At 36.5% G+C, this 16315-nt stretch overlaps 3 protein-coding genes across 11 annotated transcripts; 1 reads left to right on the top strand and 2 right to left on the bottom strand.

Moving 5' to 3' along the window:
* Positions 1-127: 127 nt before the first annotated feature.
* Positions 128-4535, bottom strand: LOC107905071 (phosphoribosylaminoimidazole-succinocarboxamide synthase, chloroplastic). 2 transcript variants are annotated; one of them, XM_016831641.2, is made up of 13 exons: positions 3812-4535; positions 3619-3720; positions 3412-3541; positions 2927-3019; positions 2756-2844; positions 2457-2537; positions 1510-1599; positions 1281-1370; positions 1139-1189; positions 1005-1051; positions 594-651; positions 418-514; positions 128-326 (listed from the first exon to the last, which is right to left on the bottom strand). In XM_016831641.2, exons 1-12 carry the CDS (start codon positions 4136-4138, stop codon positions 455-457), a joined length of 1218 nt encoding a protein of 405 aa, XP_016687130.1. In that variant the 5' UTR covers positions 4139-4535; the 3' UTR covers positions 128-326; positions 418-454. The 2 variants fall into 2 exon arrangements, with proteins under 2 accessions (XP_016687130.1, XP_016687129.1); XM_016831640.2 differs by having other exon boundaries at positions 414-514; positions 3812-4534.
* A 1400-nt stretch (positions 4536-5935) lies between these two features.
* On the top strand, positions 5936-9619 carry LOC107905068 (serine/threonine-protein kinase PEPKR2). Of its 7 annotated transcripts, none has more exons than XM_041094264.1 (4): positions 5936-7323; positions 8097-8384; positions 8742-8815; positions 8900-9619. In XM_041094264.1, exons 1-2 carry the CDS (start codon positions 6540-6542, stop codon positions 8138-8140), a joined length of 828 nt encoding a protein of 275 aa, XP_040950198.1. In that variant the 5' UTR covers positions 5936-6539; the 3' UTR covers positions 8141-8384; positions 8742-8815; positions 8900-9619. The 7 variants fall into 7 exon arrangements, 6 of the variants coding, with proteins under 6 accessions (XP_040950198.1, XP_016687125.1, XP_040950197.1 ...); XM_041094263.1 differs by having other exon boundaries at positions 5946-6164; positions 6531-7747; positions 8742-9619; XM_016831634.2 differs by having other exon boundaries at positions 5946-6164; positions 6488-7747; positions 8742-9619.
* A 3026-nt stretch (positions 9620-12645) lies between these two features.
* On the bottom strand, positions 12646-16108 carry LOC107905067 (transport inhibitor response 1-like protein). Of its 2 annotated transcripts, XR_001686445.2 has the most exons (4): positions 15143-16108; positions 14306-14807; positions 13178-14226; positions 12646-13085 (listed from the first exon to the last, which is right to left on the bottom strand). XR_001686445.2 is itself a non-coding variant. In XM_016831633.2 (3 exons), exons 1-3 carry the CDS (start codon positions 15715-15717, stop codon positions 13468-13470), a joined length of 1836 nt encoding a protein of 611 aa, XP_016687122.1. In that variant the 5' UTR covers positions 15718-16108; the 3' UTR covers positions 12646-13467. The 2 variants fall into 2 exon arrangements, 1 of the variants encoding a protein (XP_016687122.1); XM_016831633.2 differs by having other exon boundaries at positions 12646-14226.
* Positions 16109-16315: the final 207 nt, after the last annotated feature.

Genomic DNA, 16315 nt, shown 5'->3' with positions numbered 1-16315 from the left:
CTACAAAATTTGCCGGATTCTGGTCTAAATGTGGTTGTTTCCTCTCTCAACAAACACAAACACATGCGCACACACATCAACAATTCAACATGACCTGTTTGCTGTAAAACTACGGAAGAATAAGAAATGAAAAGATGAATCAGCCATTCATTCATTGGTAAAGATCAAGGACAAAAATGTCAGACGTTCATCTTAGAATTTATTGAAATGCTGATCCTAGTTATAGATTTTAAAAGCAAAATAAGTGACCAATGCATTATATCGGAGAAATCAGCTCGTCTTCCACCCTAAGTTCATCTGCCAAAGGCCTCAAGGATGCAGAAAGCCTGTTTTCATAGAGGAAATAACAGGAGAAAAACACTTAAAAACTCCATAAATGCTGGAATGCTCATTCAAAGTTACAGTATAGATACCATCCTAGGAAAACCATGAGATCTTGTACAATCTTCTTCTGTTACTGCAAAGATGATAATGCAGAGGAAACATTTCGCGAGATTCGATCGTGTATTGGCTCCTGCAAGAAAAAAATAATAATTAACCTGCCATTTTTGCGTAATAACATTAAAAAGAACATCTATAGTACTAAGTCTTACTCCCATCGGCTGCATCTCAAATCTTGATTTTGTTATAGTCTCGTATAAAAAGATGTATCTGGCAGTAAGGGTACAAACGGGAGTTAGTTAAAGCACTACAAACATAAAACAGGGTCAAAATGTTAAAGCACTACAACTATTGTCACTTTTAAAATTAATGACTGAACCCCATACATATGAAATTGGATCCATGCAGTCATGTTTTGTGAAGCCTAGCATGGCAAAAAATTACCAATGCGAGCTGATAAAACAGTGACAGTGTGTTCCAGTTGAATGGAGACAAGAAATGAAGAAAAGCGAGATGTAACATCAAATGATTAAGACATGGATTTCAATTTTGCTCATCTCTTTACATTCTTAGTAGTATATATTTTGCATCAACTAAAAGGTATGATAAAGAGGAAAATATACCGCCAAGCAAGCTCGCAGACAAGTTCTTCAGGGGCATCAGGAAGCACCTAAGGATTGCATGATCAAATTAGTATTTCGGTATATCCTCAACTTACATTAATGGGCATAGAATTTAACTTTTTGATGCGACTTACCTTATCTTCATAGGGATTGCAGTTCTCTCTAAACCATAACCTTAAGAACTCCTATAGACCCCACAAACCATTTAAATATTAGTTCACTCTAAACTTTTTGTCCCTAAACATCAACTCTGACATGCATAAACTATCCGCACACCTTATCAATATTTTCAGGTTCAAGACCATTCTGAAAGCGCTCCTCATAAGAATTGGAAATCCAATATCGACTTGAGTCAGGTGTATGCACCTTGAATTACAGAACAAGAAAGCAAAATTTATCATTGCCTGTCAGTTTGTGTGAATTTTTTCGTACCTAAAATGTGCGTGTAAAGTGTATACGAGTGACAGGCAGAAGCAGGGAACCTTTCAGGAAAATGGAATCTAACCTCATCAATCAATAGAATTGAACCATCACTACTCTTTCCAAATTCATATTTTGTATCTACCAAAATCAGGCCACGCTCCAAAGCTACACGCTGCATTGTTCTCAACAAAATCATTCAAATCATAAAGTCGGCTCCAATAAACCATTCAGTAGTTACTGATTGAGCAATAACAAGTGCAAGTGGCAATACATAATTAAAAAACTCATCATATTTTAATAACTTATATGGTGAAAGTGTTTGGTGTAGAAAGCACAAACAGACACAAACATACAGAGATACCAAAGATTGCTGTAAATATGCTGCGATGCTTGACATGAGAACATTTTCATCACCAACAGAGCATGGATGAACTGTACAACGGTGAGTAGTAATAAAAAGGTTTCTAACTAAACTAGGGGAGTTTAACAGAATGGAAGCAACTCGCAAATGCCAAAGTCGCCATTTTCATCTCAATCAACAGACTGTCACAGCACAAAGTACAATTAAATATTTTTTTCCTTCTTATTCTAATCAATTCATTTTATAAAAAATAAAATAAAATTTCTTGAGCACTTTAAGTTCTAACATAATTATCTATAATTTGTTTGATCTCATCTTGTAGAATTTTCAGTGTGTTGATAGATATTATCTTACATGCAATGAAATGGTATTTAACAAAACTATGGGAGTTTAAGAGAACAGGAAGCAGCTCGCAAATGCAAAATTCACCATTTTCATCTTAATCAACATGCTGTCATAGCACAAATTACAATAAATATTTGTTTTGCTTCTTATTCTACTCTTATTCTGTTTTTTCTTTTCTTTTCTTTTAATACGATTTCATGTATATTCTAAGTTTTAACATGATGATCTATAATTTATTTGATCTCATCTTGAAGAATTTCCAGTGTGTTGATAGATATTACACCATGAAAGCACATGAAGTTTATGAACAGAATCAAAATCACCTGTCCATATTCAAACAAACTTAAAGCTTTTTCTCTTGCTTCATCAAACTCATCTTGAGTCATCAATCCTCTTTCAATAATCTGCAAGGAAAATGCACCAGCAGATGAACAGTTACCAATCAACAATATGCAAAGATTAGCCAATAGGACCCTTTTTTTTAGCCTTTAGTTTAAGGGGCAGATGTGGGGGAGAGGAGAACACTAAAGCAACATGAAAGATGAAGAAAGAATCTTAATTCTTTTTTTTATACTTTCCCTATATCATTCAAAGCTCAACTTTGGTGAAAAGAAGGATCAACCTCGTCAGGAGTTACAGGAACATCATGATCCTCAGCTTTAGTTGTTGGTGTGAGTATATTTGCAGTTAACTTTTGATTTTTTACCAGCCCTATAACAAACATATCATTTCACCATCATATAGCACAATTTCCAAGTGAACAGAGTGTGTTTTAACTACACAGAAGCCTCACCATTCGGAAGTACATTTCCACAGTAATTTCGAACTCCATTTTTGTAAACTGTCCACAGTGACGTTTCAGTACTTCCGGTCACAAACCCTCTAACTGCATATAGCACCAAAATCCAGATCAGATGAGGATTTTACACCAGGCGACAGCAATAGCTCTAAATGACAAGGTTGGCATGCAAAATTAGAACTTAAAACTTGTTTTGAACCTGTGGCAATTCAATCTCCCACAAAAATATTAAAACAAAAAGTCACGGATCATTTTCACTATTTTACATGCTGTGAATGAACAAAGGATTAAGGAAACTTGTTGATTGTTTTAATTGATAGGGTGAAACTCCATTCATAATGGACTTCGGAATAGCTCCTATCATGAAATGTGACCATGAAAATTCAGAGTTCCAAGTTTCTAAAAACGAAACAATTCGGTTCCAATCAACCACCCTCCGTGTGACAAAAATGAATGATAAGAATATCAAAGATACTCACCAACAAATTCAACAGGAAAAACAGAACATTTCTTAGCAATTGTAACATTTTTATCTGGTACTGACAAAACTGCACTCGGAATCATGTGCCGAGTTCTATTGAACCACCACAAACTCGTCTCATTAAGAACCTGAAAAGTGAAATTCCAACAATGATACATCTACTACAGTTAATATTTACCATTAACAAAGTAGCAAGTATATAAACCTGGCCCTTGAAGGGGATAGAGGCAAGAATCCTATCAAATGCACTCTGACGATCAGTAGTGACCAAAACAAGATAATCCCCACTATCATAAATGTCCCTAACCTGCATGACTCAAGCAAAATTACAAAAATTTCCCATCTTTTAACTTGACTATTTTTTTTTATTTAAAGAAAAGGCAGTCCTTTGTGTCTACCTTGCCTCTGGTTTTGGATTTGAGACCAGGGACTGTCAATTGAAGATTAGTCTCTGACAGACAATTGTAAAGTGAGGCTTTTATACTGGCAAAAACTTCTTCTTTGCGACCAGAGTTGAGCAAAGCATCAAGAGATGGTACTTGGGTTTGGCCCTGGCTTTGGTTTTGGCTGGACATAACGGAAAGGGAAATTTTGGGGTACTTTCTAGCATTGGGTTTTGCTTCAAAGGAAGAGATTGATGAAAAAAAGGGATTTTGAGTTGGGGTTTTAGTGGAGTGTAGTAGGAAGTGGGAAGGATTTAAGGTTGTCCTCACACACTCGGCCATTTTCAGCTTTTCTCTTTTGTCTCGACTTTGTGTCTGATGTTTTAGGGTACCTTAGTTTTGCGTTGAGACCATAAAAATTAGTTCCGTACCCGTACCGGCCGGAATACTCTGTTCCAGTAAGAGACCGGGACACTCACCCACAAATTCCGTTCCCCTTCAAGTTTCGTTCGGTACCAGTTGTTTCGGTCAAAATTCGTCCGTTCCGCCGTAACTTAAGGTACCGGGCAGTACCCAACAAAGACTTTCTGCTTGTGTGTTTTTCTCAGGTCTGGGGATGATGAGTAACTGAAAACTATGATGGAAACTTACCATGCATCAAACAATCTCATTTTGTAGCAGAACAGAATATAAAGGAGGAAGAAGAAGTGGTAGTAGCTAAACCCTAAAAAATGTAGTAAATAATCGAGCTGGGCTTTAAAAAGGTCAGTAACAAAATATTTTGGCTTAATGCTAAATTTGCCCCCCAAACTATGCCTGTTTATTCACTTTGATACCTAAATTTTGTTTGTCTCAAATTGGTATTTAAATTATCATACTATTACCCGAAGGAGCCTTTTTTCAATGATGTTAAAAAAATCACGTGCTTTCAATCAGGATCTGTCATTTGGCACATCTAACCGGTCAAAATGTCTCACGTGATAATTAAGTCTATTTAAATTAAAACATTAAATTTAAATTTAAAAAATCACCTTTGACTTTCACACCATTGACTAGCGTTGGCCTTGATTCCATGCTATTAAAGCACGTCACTTATCTTTTGTTAATAATATTATATATATTATTTTGATTAAAATTTAAAAAAATTAAAAAAAAAGTATTACATTCTAAAAATTTGCGTCAAGAAAACTTAAAATTTCAAATATATATTAAAGAAAAAAACACTTAAATTGTTTTGAATTTAGATATATTTTTAATTTTTTTTATTTTGAAGTTTTTGAAATTTAAATTTTTTTTTACATTTTTTAAATTTAAATACTTTTTTATTTTTATAATATTTTTATTATTTTGAATTTTTAAAATTTATATTTATATTTTTTAGATTCCTATAAAAGAATTATTAAAATTTCTTTAACTTTTTAAAAAATTAAAATTTTTATATATTATATCTGATTTTTTAATATTTTTAATTAATATAATATACATATATAACGTCGTGTGGATGGTCTACGATGGTAAACATCGATCAATGTCGGTCAACGATGGTCAATGTTATCAATAGTAAGTCAAAGTTAAAGGTGTTTTTTTAATTTAAGTTTAAATTAAATATTTTTATTTTAAAACTTAATTGTTACTTAATATTGGGATTGATTAGATGTGTCATATGGCACATTCTTATTGGCATCATACGGCGACTGGCTTTTTTTAACACCATCTAAAAAAGCTAAATGATAATTTAAGTATCAATTTGAGAAAAAAAAACTAAAATAAAAAAACAGAGATAATTTAGGAGCCAAATTTCATAAAGCAATAAATAAATAACCTTTTATAGATTCCATTCTCGGGAACGCAACGCAACCCGTACGACTGGAACAAAAAATACTCCGCGTCTGCTTTTGTCCAACCAATAAGGCCACGTATGTAAACTGAAAAGCTCACTGACAGCGGGGTCACGTAAACCAATTAGAACGCTCCAAACATTAACTGCGTCAGCACGTAAAAATAACCCACATAAAGGGTGACCGAGTAAGACCCGACTGGTACAGTAGCAGATAAATGGGTAACAGGATGGGACCCGACTGGTTCAGAAGCAGGTAAATGAATTTATTTAAAGAATAAAGAAAAGAAAATTAATATTTTACTGCATGCTATAATAAGCATTACTATCATAAAATAAAATCACCCTCCAAATCTCTCAAGCCTGGACGTTTCTAGGTTTTTTTATTTGATTCTCCAAAATTCTATCCCCGGATTTTGCTTACTCGCTTAATTGTCGCTGATACTTTCTTCGTTTTCGGTCTTTTAACTACTTATTGTCAACCGGGGTCTCCCTTATTGGAATCTGGTAGATTTTTCACTGTATCTAAAGGTTCGTTCTTTACTACTAAATTCTGATTTGATTTATCATTTGATTGAACTTTTATGAATAATAATAGAACAAATGTTGGGTTTTTTTTTTAATCTGGATTCTATATGGTCCCCGGGAGAATCCATGAAAAACAAACAAGATCATATCAGTTTCTCGATTTTCTTTTTCAAGTAAATATTTCGTTTTCAAGAGTTCGCAACTTTTTGCGGCTTAGCGAATCAAGTTTTCTTGCCTTATTTTGCTTCTGTTTATATCCTTCGGCTTTGAACTGATTTTGACCCATAATTTTATTTTATTCATTCATTTACCGGAAACTAAAGCAGAAGAGATTGCCAATAAAACTGGATTTTTCATCGTAATCTTTAGGAAACTTAAATGCATCCAGGTCCAACTTTGGATAAGTTTCTTTCTGAATTGATACTTGACTTGATGAGAAAGAAGAGGAAAGGAAGTGAAACTGATGCATCTCCGGAGGCAACCAACAAATTTGCTTCGGCATGTGATTATATTAGGTCCCATTTTTCATTAGAAGATTTTTCAAGGATAAAGAAGAGGTGCAAAGAAGATGTGGATACACCTCCTGTTGGTTCATGTAAAAGTAGACTCGCTGGCATTGCTACTTGCGGTGCGTCCTCATTGGTGCCTCTAGGTAGAGGTCTTAAGAGGAAGATGGGTTGCATTGAGGTGATTACAGGGATCAGTGGGACGAAAAAGGTTCAGGATGATTATGTTAAAGGTAATACGATCGAGCAGGGGAAATTCAGGTCAATTTGGTTGTGTAGGTCTAGAACTAGTGGAGTAGAGTTTGCTTGTAAAACCTTGCTTAGGGGAGAAGAGACAGTTCACAGAGAGGTGGAGATAATGCAGCATTTATCTGGTCATCCTGGGTTTGTGACTTTGCAGGTGCTGTATGAGGAGCCGGACTGCTTTTATCTCGTAATAGATTTGTGCTTTTTAGGTTGTTTGATTGATCAAATGACAGAATGTCCGTATTCAGAGCAACCTGCTGCCAATATTTTTAAGGATGTGATGTTAGTCATTAAGTACTGTCATGACATGGGAGTTGTGCATAGAGATATCAAGCTAGAAAATATTCTCCTTGCAACTTCTGGAAAAATAAAGTTGGCAGATTTCGGTCTTGCCATGAGAATTTCCAATGGTGAATATCTGGCACCTGCTTTGAAGAATGCTTATCTTTACTTTTTATTGATTCTATTAAGTTCCTGCTTTACTTAGTATCTTGCAACTCAATGCTCAATGTATGGAGATTTAAATTTTGTATGTTCTCAATGTTTATCAAGTATGGCATCTTTCACTTATATGCATGAGGGAGAGGGAGAGAAATAAGTTTTTGGTTGAGACAATAAGACTTCTTTTCCTGTCTGTGTATTGATGAAGAGAATCTAAGTTGCTACATCTTTCTATAGTCATGTCTCGGTCTGTCAACAACTGAAGCTGCTGAAGAAAAGGATTAAGGACATGTTATCTTTTGAATTGTTTAAATTTATATCAAATGATCTAAATTTCAAGCATTAAAGGTTTCTACAACCATCAGTATTACGATTTGCTACCGAGCATGTGAGGTACCGTGCTCTTCTTTGAGCCTATCAAGCCAAACCATTTGTGAAGCTAAATTAAAGCATAATTGCCGAAACATTTGAAACTATAAATTTGGAAGGGCATGCAATTGTTATCATTGAATTACAAGTCAAACAGATTAGTTTTATTTGATTTCACTTTAAATGTTCTCATGTTCTAGTTTGTTAATTCTTAACTGTTTTAGCAAATTTATGCATAAGTAGATTTGATGATACTAAAAGATGCTTGCATTAGCATATTGCCTCGGGAAAGGTTTGTTTAATATTTGCTTGTCTCCTTATGAGATATGCCTGATGCTTTTGTGTAATACAATTACTATTTACTACTGGTCAGGTTTTGTCTGGTTTGGCTGGAAGTCTGGTTTATGTTGCCCCTGAGGTTCTATTAGGAAATTATTCTCAGAAGGTAGATATATTGAGTGCAGGGGTGCCCCTTCATGTGCTTTTGGTTGGTGTTCTTCCATTTCAAGGAGACTCCTTGAGGGCCGTATTTGAGGCCATCAAGAATGTAAAGCTTGATTTTCGCGGATATGGGAATCTGTATCTAAACCTGCACGCGATCTGCTGGCAAGAATGCTGACCAGGGACGTATCATCAAGAATAACTGCTGGTGAAGGATTAAGTAGGTTCTTGCTCTTTCTTAAATACTAAAACAATTATTTGATATATATTTTTTGGAAATTTGCGACTTAGCCTTGCGGTCTTTAGTAAATCATGTAACTTTGCTAATTGTATAAAGTGTCCCATTGATCTATTTTCATCATGAATTTTTCTGTCTTAGGATTCCTTCTGCCGTTTATCATGTTTTTCTTTTTCAATTTATTTGGACCATTTTTGTTTCTTTTATCTATTTCTGAGCCTATCTGGTATAAACTTGCAAATTTGTCTTAGGACTTGAATAGGAGATTAACCCTAGAGCTCCTTTAAAAGCTTAATCATTAGACTTCATTTGCTGACATCTGAGCTGTCTTAACTTCAGGACATCCATGGATATTGTTCTACACCAAGCGCTCATTGAAGACATTATCCATCAAATCAAAGTCGAAGAATCAAGTAGGACCTTCCATCCAAATTTCAAATTCTCCTGGATCTGAGTCAAGTATGATTAGTAGGATTAATGGTGTTTCTCATAGTTAGGTTCCATAGCAAGTCTTAACATCCCTCAGTTCTAGCTGCAAATCAGAGGAACAAGATAAAAATGGTGTGGTGGATTTGCTTGCTGTGGCAATTTCCCATGTGAGGATTTCTGAATCAAAGAGGAGCAGACTTTGCAGTCCCACCAGACCTATAGAGCAGCAGTGTTCATCTAATCTGACGGTTAACAACCTCCGTAGAGCCTTCTGATACTGCAGAGTGCTGACATGAGAGCTCAGGATTTAAAATTAACTTGCCCTGGTTGCTGTTTCAGTAGGTAAATGATACTTATGGTGGATGAACTCAACATCAATCAATCCCACATGGTTTCATCTCTTAGCAAAGCCATGGTGTTAACTAAATAATTTGTTTTAGGCTGGTGACATTATAGAATTCATCTACAGAATTGATCTTTCTCCTTAGTTGTACTGGTGTGTGTTTGGCAACCGGGTTTGAAAGCTTCTGTATATAGCAGAAGTATACATAGCTCCTTACAGATATATGTTTTACTGAGGGACAGCTCTGGAAGCAGTGCAACTTAGAAGCCAAATCTTAAAAAGGACACTTATTCTGATAGGAAAACAAGATTGACACTTGCCAATTCATGGCATTATGGAGGTTGGATGCTTCATATAGAGACTTTCTTCCTGGTGTTGTTAAGCACTTATAATCAGTCATTAAAACCATGGATTAATGAAATAGTGCAAGATCTCTTTAGAAGGATGGAAATAGTGTTCTTACCATAGCATTTGAAAACTGAACCATTATTTTCCATACGATTTTCCACTGTTTATGGGAACTGTTGACTGCGGTTAGGTACTCCTTGCAAATCTACATTTATTCAGCCGTCCCAGAAAATTTCATATTGGACAATTTGGACCACATGAATGTCATGAGCAATATGGTTTGGACCATCGTTCATGAGGATCTTGTCCAGTTTCCCTTGTTATTCTGCACCCCGTGCTTGAGCTTTTTAATCATGCTCATTTGCTGCCGTAAACTAAGACTCCCGCACTCACTAAGCATAACAAAGGAATTTCTTTTTGCCAACTATATAGGACTAAACTACACAATTGAACTTACTCATCAAAGAGTTGATTATCAAGACCAACTTTATGTTTTCTTTTGCATTTAGCCAACACCAACCAGATGGAATGCACAACTTTTCCCCATTACTACCATGAATTAGAAAGAAATGGAGGAAAAGAATCATTAAAATATGCTTTCATAATACCAACATATGCACTGAACTGAATAGTCCGGATATTTCCTATCCATTCAAACTCTGAGGGCAAAATTAGTTCAAACTTACATGATAAATACATTTTCAGGCATAGGTAAAGCTAGAATTAACGACTCTCGCTTCTTTCTTTTTTTTAAGGTTATTTTCCAACACTTACAGTCCCCACCCCCCTTCATTTAAACTTAACTATACAAGACTGTTGTAATCTTATAGTAAAACCATAACAGAGCAATAAAACATCATAAGGACTCATGGCTTGCAAGAAAAACCATAAAGACAAGGAGTGAAGCAAAGGGTGCATTTAGCAGTAACAAAAACCAGCTGATCTAAAAGGTCCCCCACCCTCACCCCATTTTTTGGCATTAACATTACTTCCTTTGATGAATATTTTCATTAACATGGCATATACAGTAAAAGCTAAATGCATAAGCATATTTGTATTGTCGTAAACAAAAGAAAGGGTGGGCACATTTCTCATAGTGTTTTGGATCCATAAAAGACGGAATAAGAGGTGGAGTGCTTGAGTTGAGTTGAGAGTTGAGTGCATGTTTTTGTCAAACAGTAACAGTATATTGAAAGATGGATTCAAAGATAGAGATGGGAAATTTCGTATCGAATTTTTGGAACTGCTAAATCTTTGACATTTCATATCCAGCTACTCTCAAATCTTTCTTATCTATATTTCTTTCTTCTTTTAAAAAAACAACTCTGCTCTTTCTTAAATAATGTAGGAAGTGAAATAAATAAGGCTATATAAGTTAATGTTATAAGCTTTGCTTTTATCTTTGACAAAAAACTCAATGTCCCTATGTGATTTTATGTACACCATACACATTTGAAGTTAAAGAAAAACAGGTTGCTTTATTATTATTACAATATCCTTAACTAAAGAACAAATTTTGTGAAGAAATAAACAAGTGGGATGTGTGTTTACTGTTCAGTGTTCACTTCCAAGTTGGGGGCCATGGGAAAAAGCAAAGATCAATCCTGGAAATAGTGCAATTTAAAAAGGGATTTTGTACTTTAAATATATTTATTAATAATCAAAACAAAAAATTTAAAAATAAAAAAAGGTGGGGGATGGAAGATATTTTAGTAAAAGTGGTGCAGCAGTAGAGAGAGAGAAAGCATACTTTAGTGGTTGAGCTGATGGTGCTTAGTTCAGCCATGAATGCGCTTAGCTTAAACCCCACCAACTGGGTTTTCGCTTGTGTCACGGTCTTGCATTTATCCACTCATTTTTTATTATATTTTAAAAAGTAGTAATAATAAGTTTTTTAAATGCATATACTAATATTGAATTCATCTGGTGCTGGGTATCCCACCACCAATCTGTTCAAAGCACCCTTACTTTTTGTCACTCCAAAAAGGAGCTTTACTTGGCTTACTCTTTTTCTTCTTCTTCTTCTTCTTCTTTTCATTTTCTATATGAAAACAAGAATTTTGGAATTTGGAGTCTAATTTAATTGTTTGTACTATTTATATACAGAGAAAGCAAAGCATTATTTTTTCTTTTTTGTTGCTATCAGTTTGGTGGTAAGCATGCATGCAGCAGTATTAGTATTATAATGTGGGATAGCATGAGCATGTGGAAGCCATAGCAAAAACAGGGAAAGCAGTTTTTATAAATTAAGGCCCTTCATTCAATTAATTGAAAGGAAAATCTATCAAAATGAAATGATGGGGTTAGATAAGATATGTTCCAGTAGGAGAAATAGGTCCATCAAAATGGGGCAGTTTATGAAATTAGCTGAGTTCGGCAAAATCTTGGACCCAAATATGAGATCATTATCACTGTTTTTTTTTTTAAGACATGGTAATAGTTGCTCATTAAAAAAAAAAAGGCCAAAGTGTAAAGGCATATGATCAAATCAAAGAGCAAAAGAAAAAGCAGAGGCTGCCATGGGAATGGTGATTCAGGCTACCATTTTTCATTGAAACAGAGCCAATCAGCCAAAGCTTTGTTCCCATTACTTAAACTCAATTTGCACAGTCAGATCCCACATCGATGATAAGCTTTGCTTTTATTCACCATCCTCGCTGCCATGGCGAATACCAACAAACAAAAACAGATAAGAGTTTCAATCCTAATTATAAGAGAGAGAAGGCAATGGCTGGCTTAGAATGCAAATCAAAGGGGGTGTGAACAAATCATCAATAACACCATCGGTCCCACTTTCGATATACCAAAATCTATAATGCAAAAGTTAAGAAAGCACACACACAACCAGTGTCTCTCTCCATTAGAGCCTCATTGATAAAATTTTCAATTAACTTCAAAGGGTTTAGACCAAACTTTACAGCCTCCAATGGAGAGTGAGAAACTATAATGACCATCCACCATCCACCATTACATCCATCAATCCTTTTCTTAAGAAATGGGATTTCTTGTGGATGGAACATGAAACCCCACAGAGTGGAGAGGGACCTGCTATGTGTACTTAAACAACACTTTCCACACATAATTAATGGACCTTCCTGTCATTTAATCATTCCACATTCAGGAGGGAGAAAAGTAGGGATTATATTATAATAAATAAAACGAAAAGAAAAAAAAACAGTCTAGCTGAAGTTTATGGTCCATACATAATACCCTTTCTCACATTGCTAACCACAACAATATAATAAATTCAACAGTCGGGTGCTGCCACAACAAATCTGAAACAAGGAGAAAAAGAAAGAAAAGAGAAGTGCAAGCCTGGGATTTTATGTCTTTCACTAAACCTTTAGCCTATAAGCTTAAATTACAGCAGACTATGTTTTACAGAGTGGATAAATGATTCTTAATCTGCAAGCATGGAAAAATAGATCCATCCATCTTCATCTCTCCTTTAAAACTCTGATTCATTGACAACCGTCTGATCTCTACATCAAAGGTTAAAAGCTATTTGGCCCCGGAAAACATGTATCATTGCCCCACCGTATAGTTCGATTACCCCCTCCTCCCTTCAATTATGATCAAATGAATACGAAAACAAAAAAGGAAACATAAAATTTAAATGAGTACTGCTAGAGCATCTAATAGTCCGATAACTTACAACGACATCCCTTTTCCTGCACTAGTCCCCTCATCCAAAGTCCTTCAAAAGAACCCATGCAAAAATGAACCTTCTCCGTCACAGGGGATCTGATTTCAATGCCAATATAACAGCCCAAGCCCGAAGCACAAGTTATTTACTCAACTTTTGCTTGGTTTGGATTGCTGGAACCTTAACACGGAAGTTATATAAAAGATGCCTGCCGTATCAATATTCCCCGTGAAACAGTTTAAAACTTGCTTTGTATCTATCATGAGAACAATTGAAACAGCTTCCTGCACCACATTTACCTACAAGATGGTGACGAATTTTGGTGCATCAGTTCTTGGCCCTTCAAGAGACCGATACATGTATAATGTTCCAACAACATCATCCATCTCCTCCTCATCAGCAGACCTAATCACTTCAACTACTAGGCGAGGCATAGCACGAGCAATCTCCTGGCAACCATGGCGCGTTAGCCTGCATGAGGACATCCAAAGGAACCTCATGTTGTAGTAGTGATGCAAACCAGAACGCAGAGCCGCATCCCCAAATGGGCTATCTCTAATCTCAAGCTTCTGCAACTGTGGACAGCCCTCAAGCACATATTTCAGCGCCATGTCACTATCTCCAGCAAAAGCCACTGACAAGGTGCGTACCAATTTCCCATGTCGACCAATGTAGTCAAAAGCTTTGTCTGTCAGTAAACCAGATACAGCAAGGCGAGTGAGTTTCTTACAATTCATAACAATGGCTCCAAACCCATCATCCATGGGTTCACCGGTCACAGGATCAGGCCTGTGGCGCCCCATTATGCATAACCGAAAAACAACAAGATCTGGACAATTCTTGGACATTGCTATGACGGCTGCATTAGTCATCCGCTGGCAAAAGTACAGAATAGATTGCAATTTCCGACAACCCTCAGATATAGCTTGGAGTCCCACTTCAGAAACTGGGCCATCATTATCCTCCCGAGGATCAACAGGGAAAACACGAAGCTCGCGTAAGTCCTTGCATGTTGCAGCGACTGCTTGAAGTCCTTCATCACAAATTGAATCAAGAACCTGCATAATGAAAGCTAAGGTAAACTTCAAAGACCTAATTTCTTTAAAGAGCTTATAGAACAAACTATCGATTACATACCCAGAAAGTCTGGAGCTTGTGGCACTTGCTTATAATTGGCTTAAGCTGATCCGCAGTAATGTTAGCATAGCTGAAATTCAGAGATGTCAGATTTGCGCAAACAGGGTATATTGCAGGCAGATAATCTGGAATTATTTCCCTAAACCCAGAGAGACAAACTAAGGATCTGCAGGCAGCAAAAGCGGCTACATAATCTGGTTCCTGATCACCTTGTCCTGCAATATCCGATGGGCTAAAGGACCCTGTCCCAAGGTGTGTGAGCTGTGGTGCTCGAACCATCAGGCGATATAACTGCCCAATTGAAACATATCGATTTAATTTAAGCTTCTTAAGTGAAGGAGACCTAGCCACCAGCCTGTCCAACGCCTCGAAATTTATATGGCATTCCACACAATCAAATATCAAGGACTCGAGATTTGATTCACCCTCGGGAAAACAAGAAATCCAATCCGTCTCATCATCTGAAACCTCGGATTCAATCAGATCAAGCACCTTAAGCTGTCTGCAATTATAGAAATATATCTATCATCTAGATATCCATCCTCAAACTCTCCTTTTATTCATTGATTATCACAACACATTACATAAACTCAAAACATTTTCAAACCCCAGTTCATACCCAGATCAAGGAAAACCATAAACAGATCTAAAAACATTCAATCTATAAACACAACCAATCAGATCAAACAAAAATCTCAATACAGCAACAATTTTTTTTCTCAATCCCATATTATATAAGCTAACAAACATTACTCTTAACACCATAAATAGATCCAATCAGCAGGCTATTAGTAAATAATGAACACTATTAACAGCAAAAATAATGAAGAAAAATACCTGCACTTGCTAACGAAAATAGCGAGGCCACTAGTTCCAAACCCATCGCAGCAAACGAGAACAAGTTCCTTAAACCCTAAAAACAACTCGGCAAGTGTTGCCAGATCATCATCCGTGACGGACATGCGCTTTAGATGAACTTTTTCCAGCCAAGGGTAAGCCTTGGCCATCGCCAGCGCCCAGGGATTGAAGTGCGCTCCCCAATCGGGCGGCATCAGGTTAAAGTCCGCGAACCTGGGTTTTCCTTTCAGGTGAAGAGCCTTCACCCGGGTGAACCTGGCCGTGGCCCGACCCGGCGAAACCGCGTAGCAGTTTCCGATGAACAGCTCGGATCGAGTCAGTGCCTCGACCCGATACCATGACTTGCAAACCAATGAAGCAGCGTTCCGGTCCCGCCTCGAGGTCAGGAAGTGGAGCACGTTCTCCAACACGTTCTCCAGAACCTGGTCCGGATACGTCGACTGGAACTCCGGGTGACCAGAGCCAGATCCCGTGGCGTTACAGTTCCGCGCCTTGTTGGAAACGAACTCAAGATCCGACGGCGGAGATTGCTGCCTCTCGTCGTCCTCAGACATTTGCTCCGTCCTGTTGTCTCACACGACAAACAACGAAAGGAAGACAAATAAGGCGACTTTGTACAACACGCGCGGCTTTACGAACTCAAAAGACAATCCTCCTTATTCTTCTTCTGTTTTTCTTCTTTGGGGTGAGAGATGAGATTGAGATTTGAGCTTCTTAGATCAAGGGAACATGGATTCAATGTAAAGGAAACCAGTAATTGAAATAATACTATTATTTTGAAGCTTTTCTTTTTGGGTGTTCTCTCTCTTTCTTCTGAGCAATGGGATTCTCATGCCCCTTTCTCTCTCTTTCATCTGCAATATCCAATGGCTCTCCACACTTATCCTCCATTATTTTGGATTTTTTTTTCTTACAAGCTTCTGTCTTTTTTATCTCTTTCTTTGTTTTTTTTCCCCCATTAAAATAATTATTGGATTTTCGACAGCAGTAAACTACTGGTTGGTAAATAGTTCTTCTTTTGTCACCTTGTAAAATATATTTTGGCTTTTTTCTGATGAAAACCCTTGATATTTTATTTTATTCATAAATTACTCCCTTTTACTTTTTTCAAGTTTATTTCAATTTTGAATGAAATTTTTTCTAGGAGATATA

This window comes from Gossypium hirsutum, chromosome D05 (genome assembly GCF_007990345.1).
Source record: "Gossypium hirsutum isolate 1008001.06 chromosome D05, Gossypium_hirsutum_v2.1, whole genome shotgun sequence".
NCBI lineage: Eukaryota > Viridiplantae > Streptophyta > Magnoliopsida > Malvales > Malvaceae > Gossypium > Gossypium hirsutum.
This window is presented reverse-complemented; position numbering and strand designations above follow the sequence as displayed.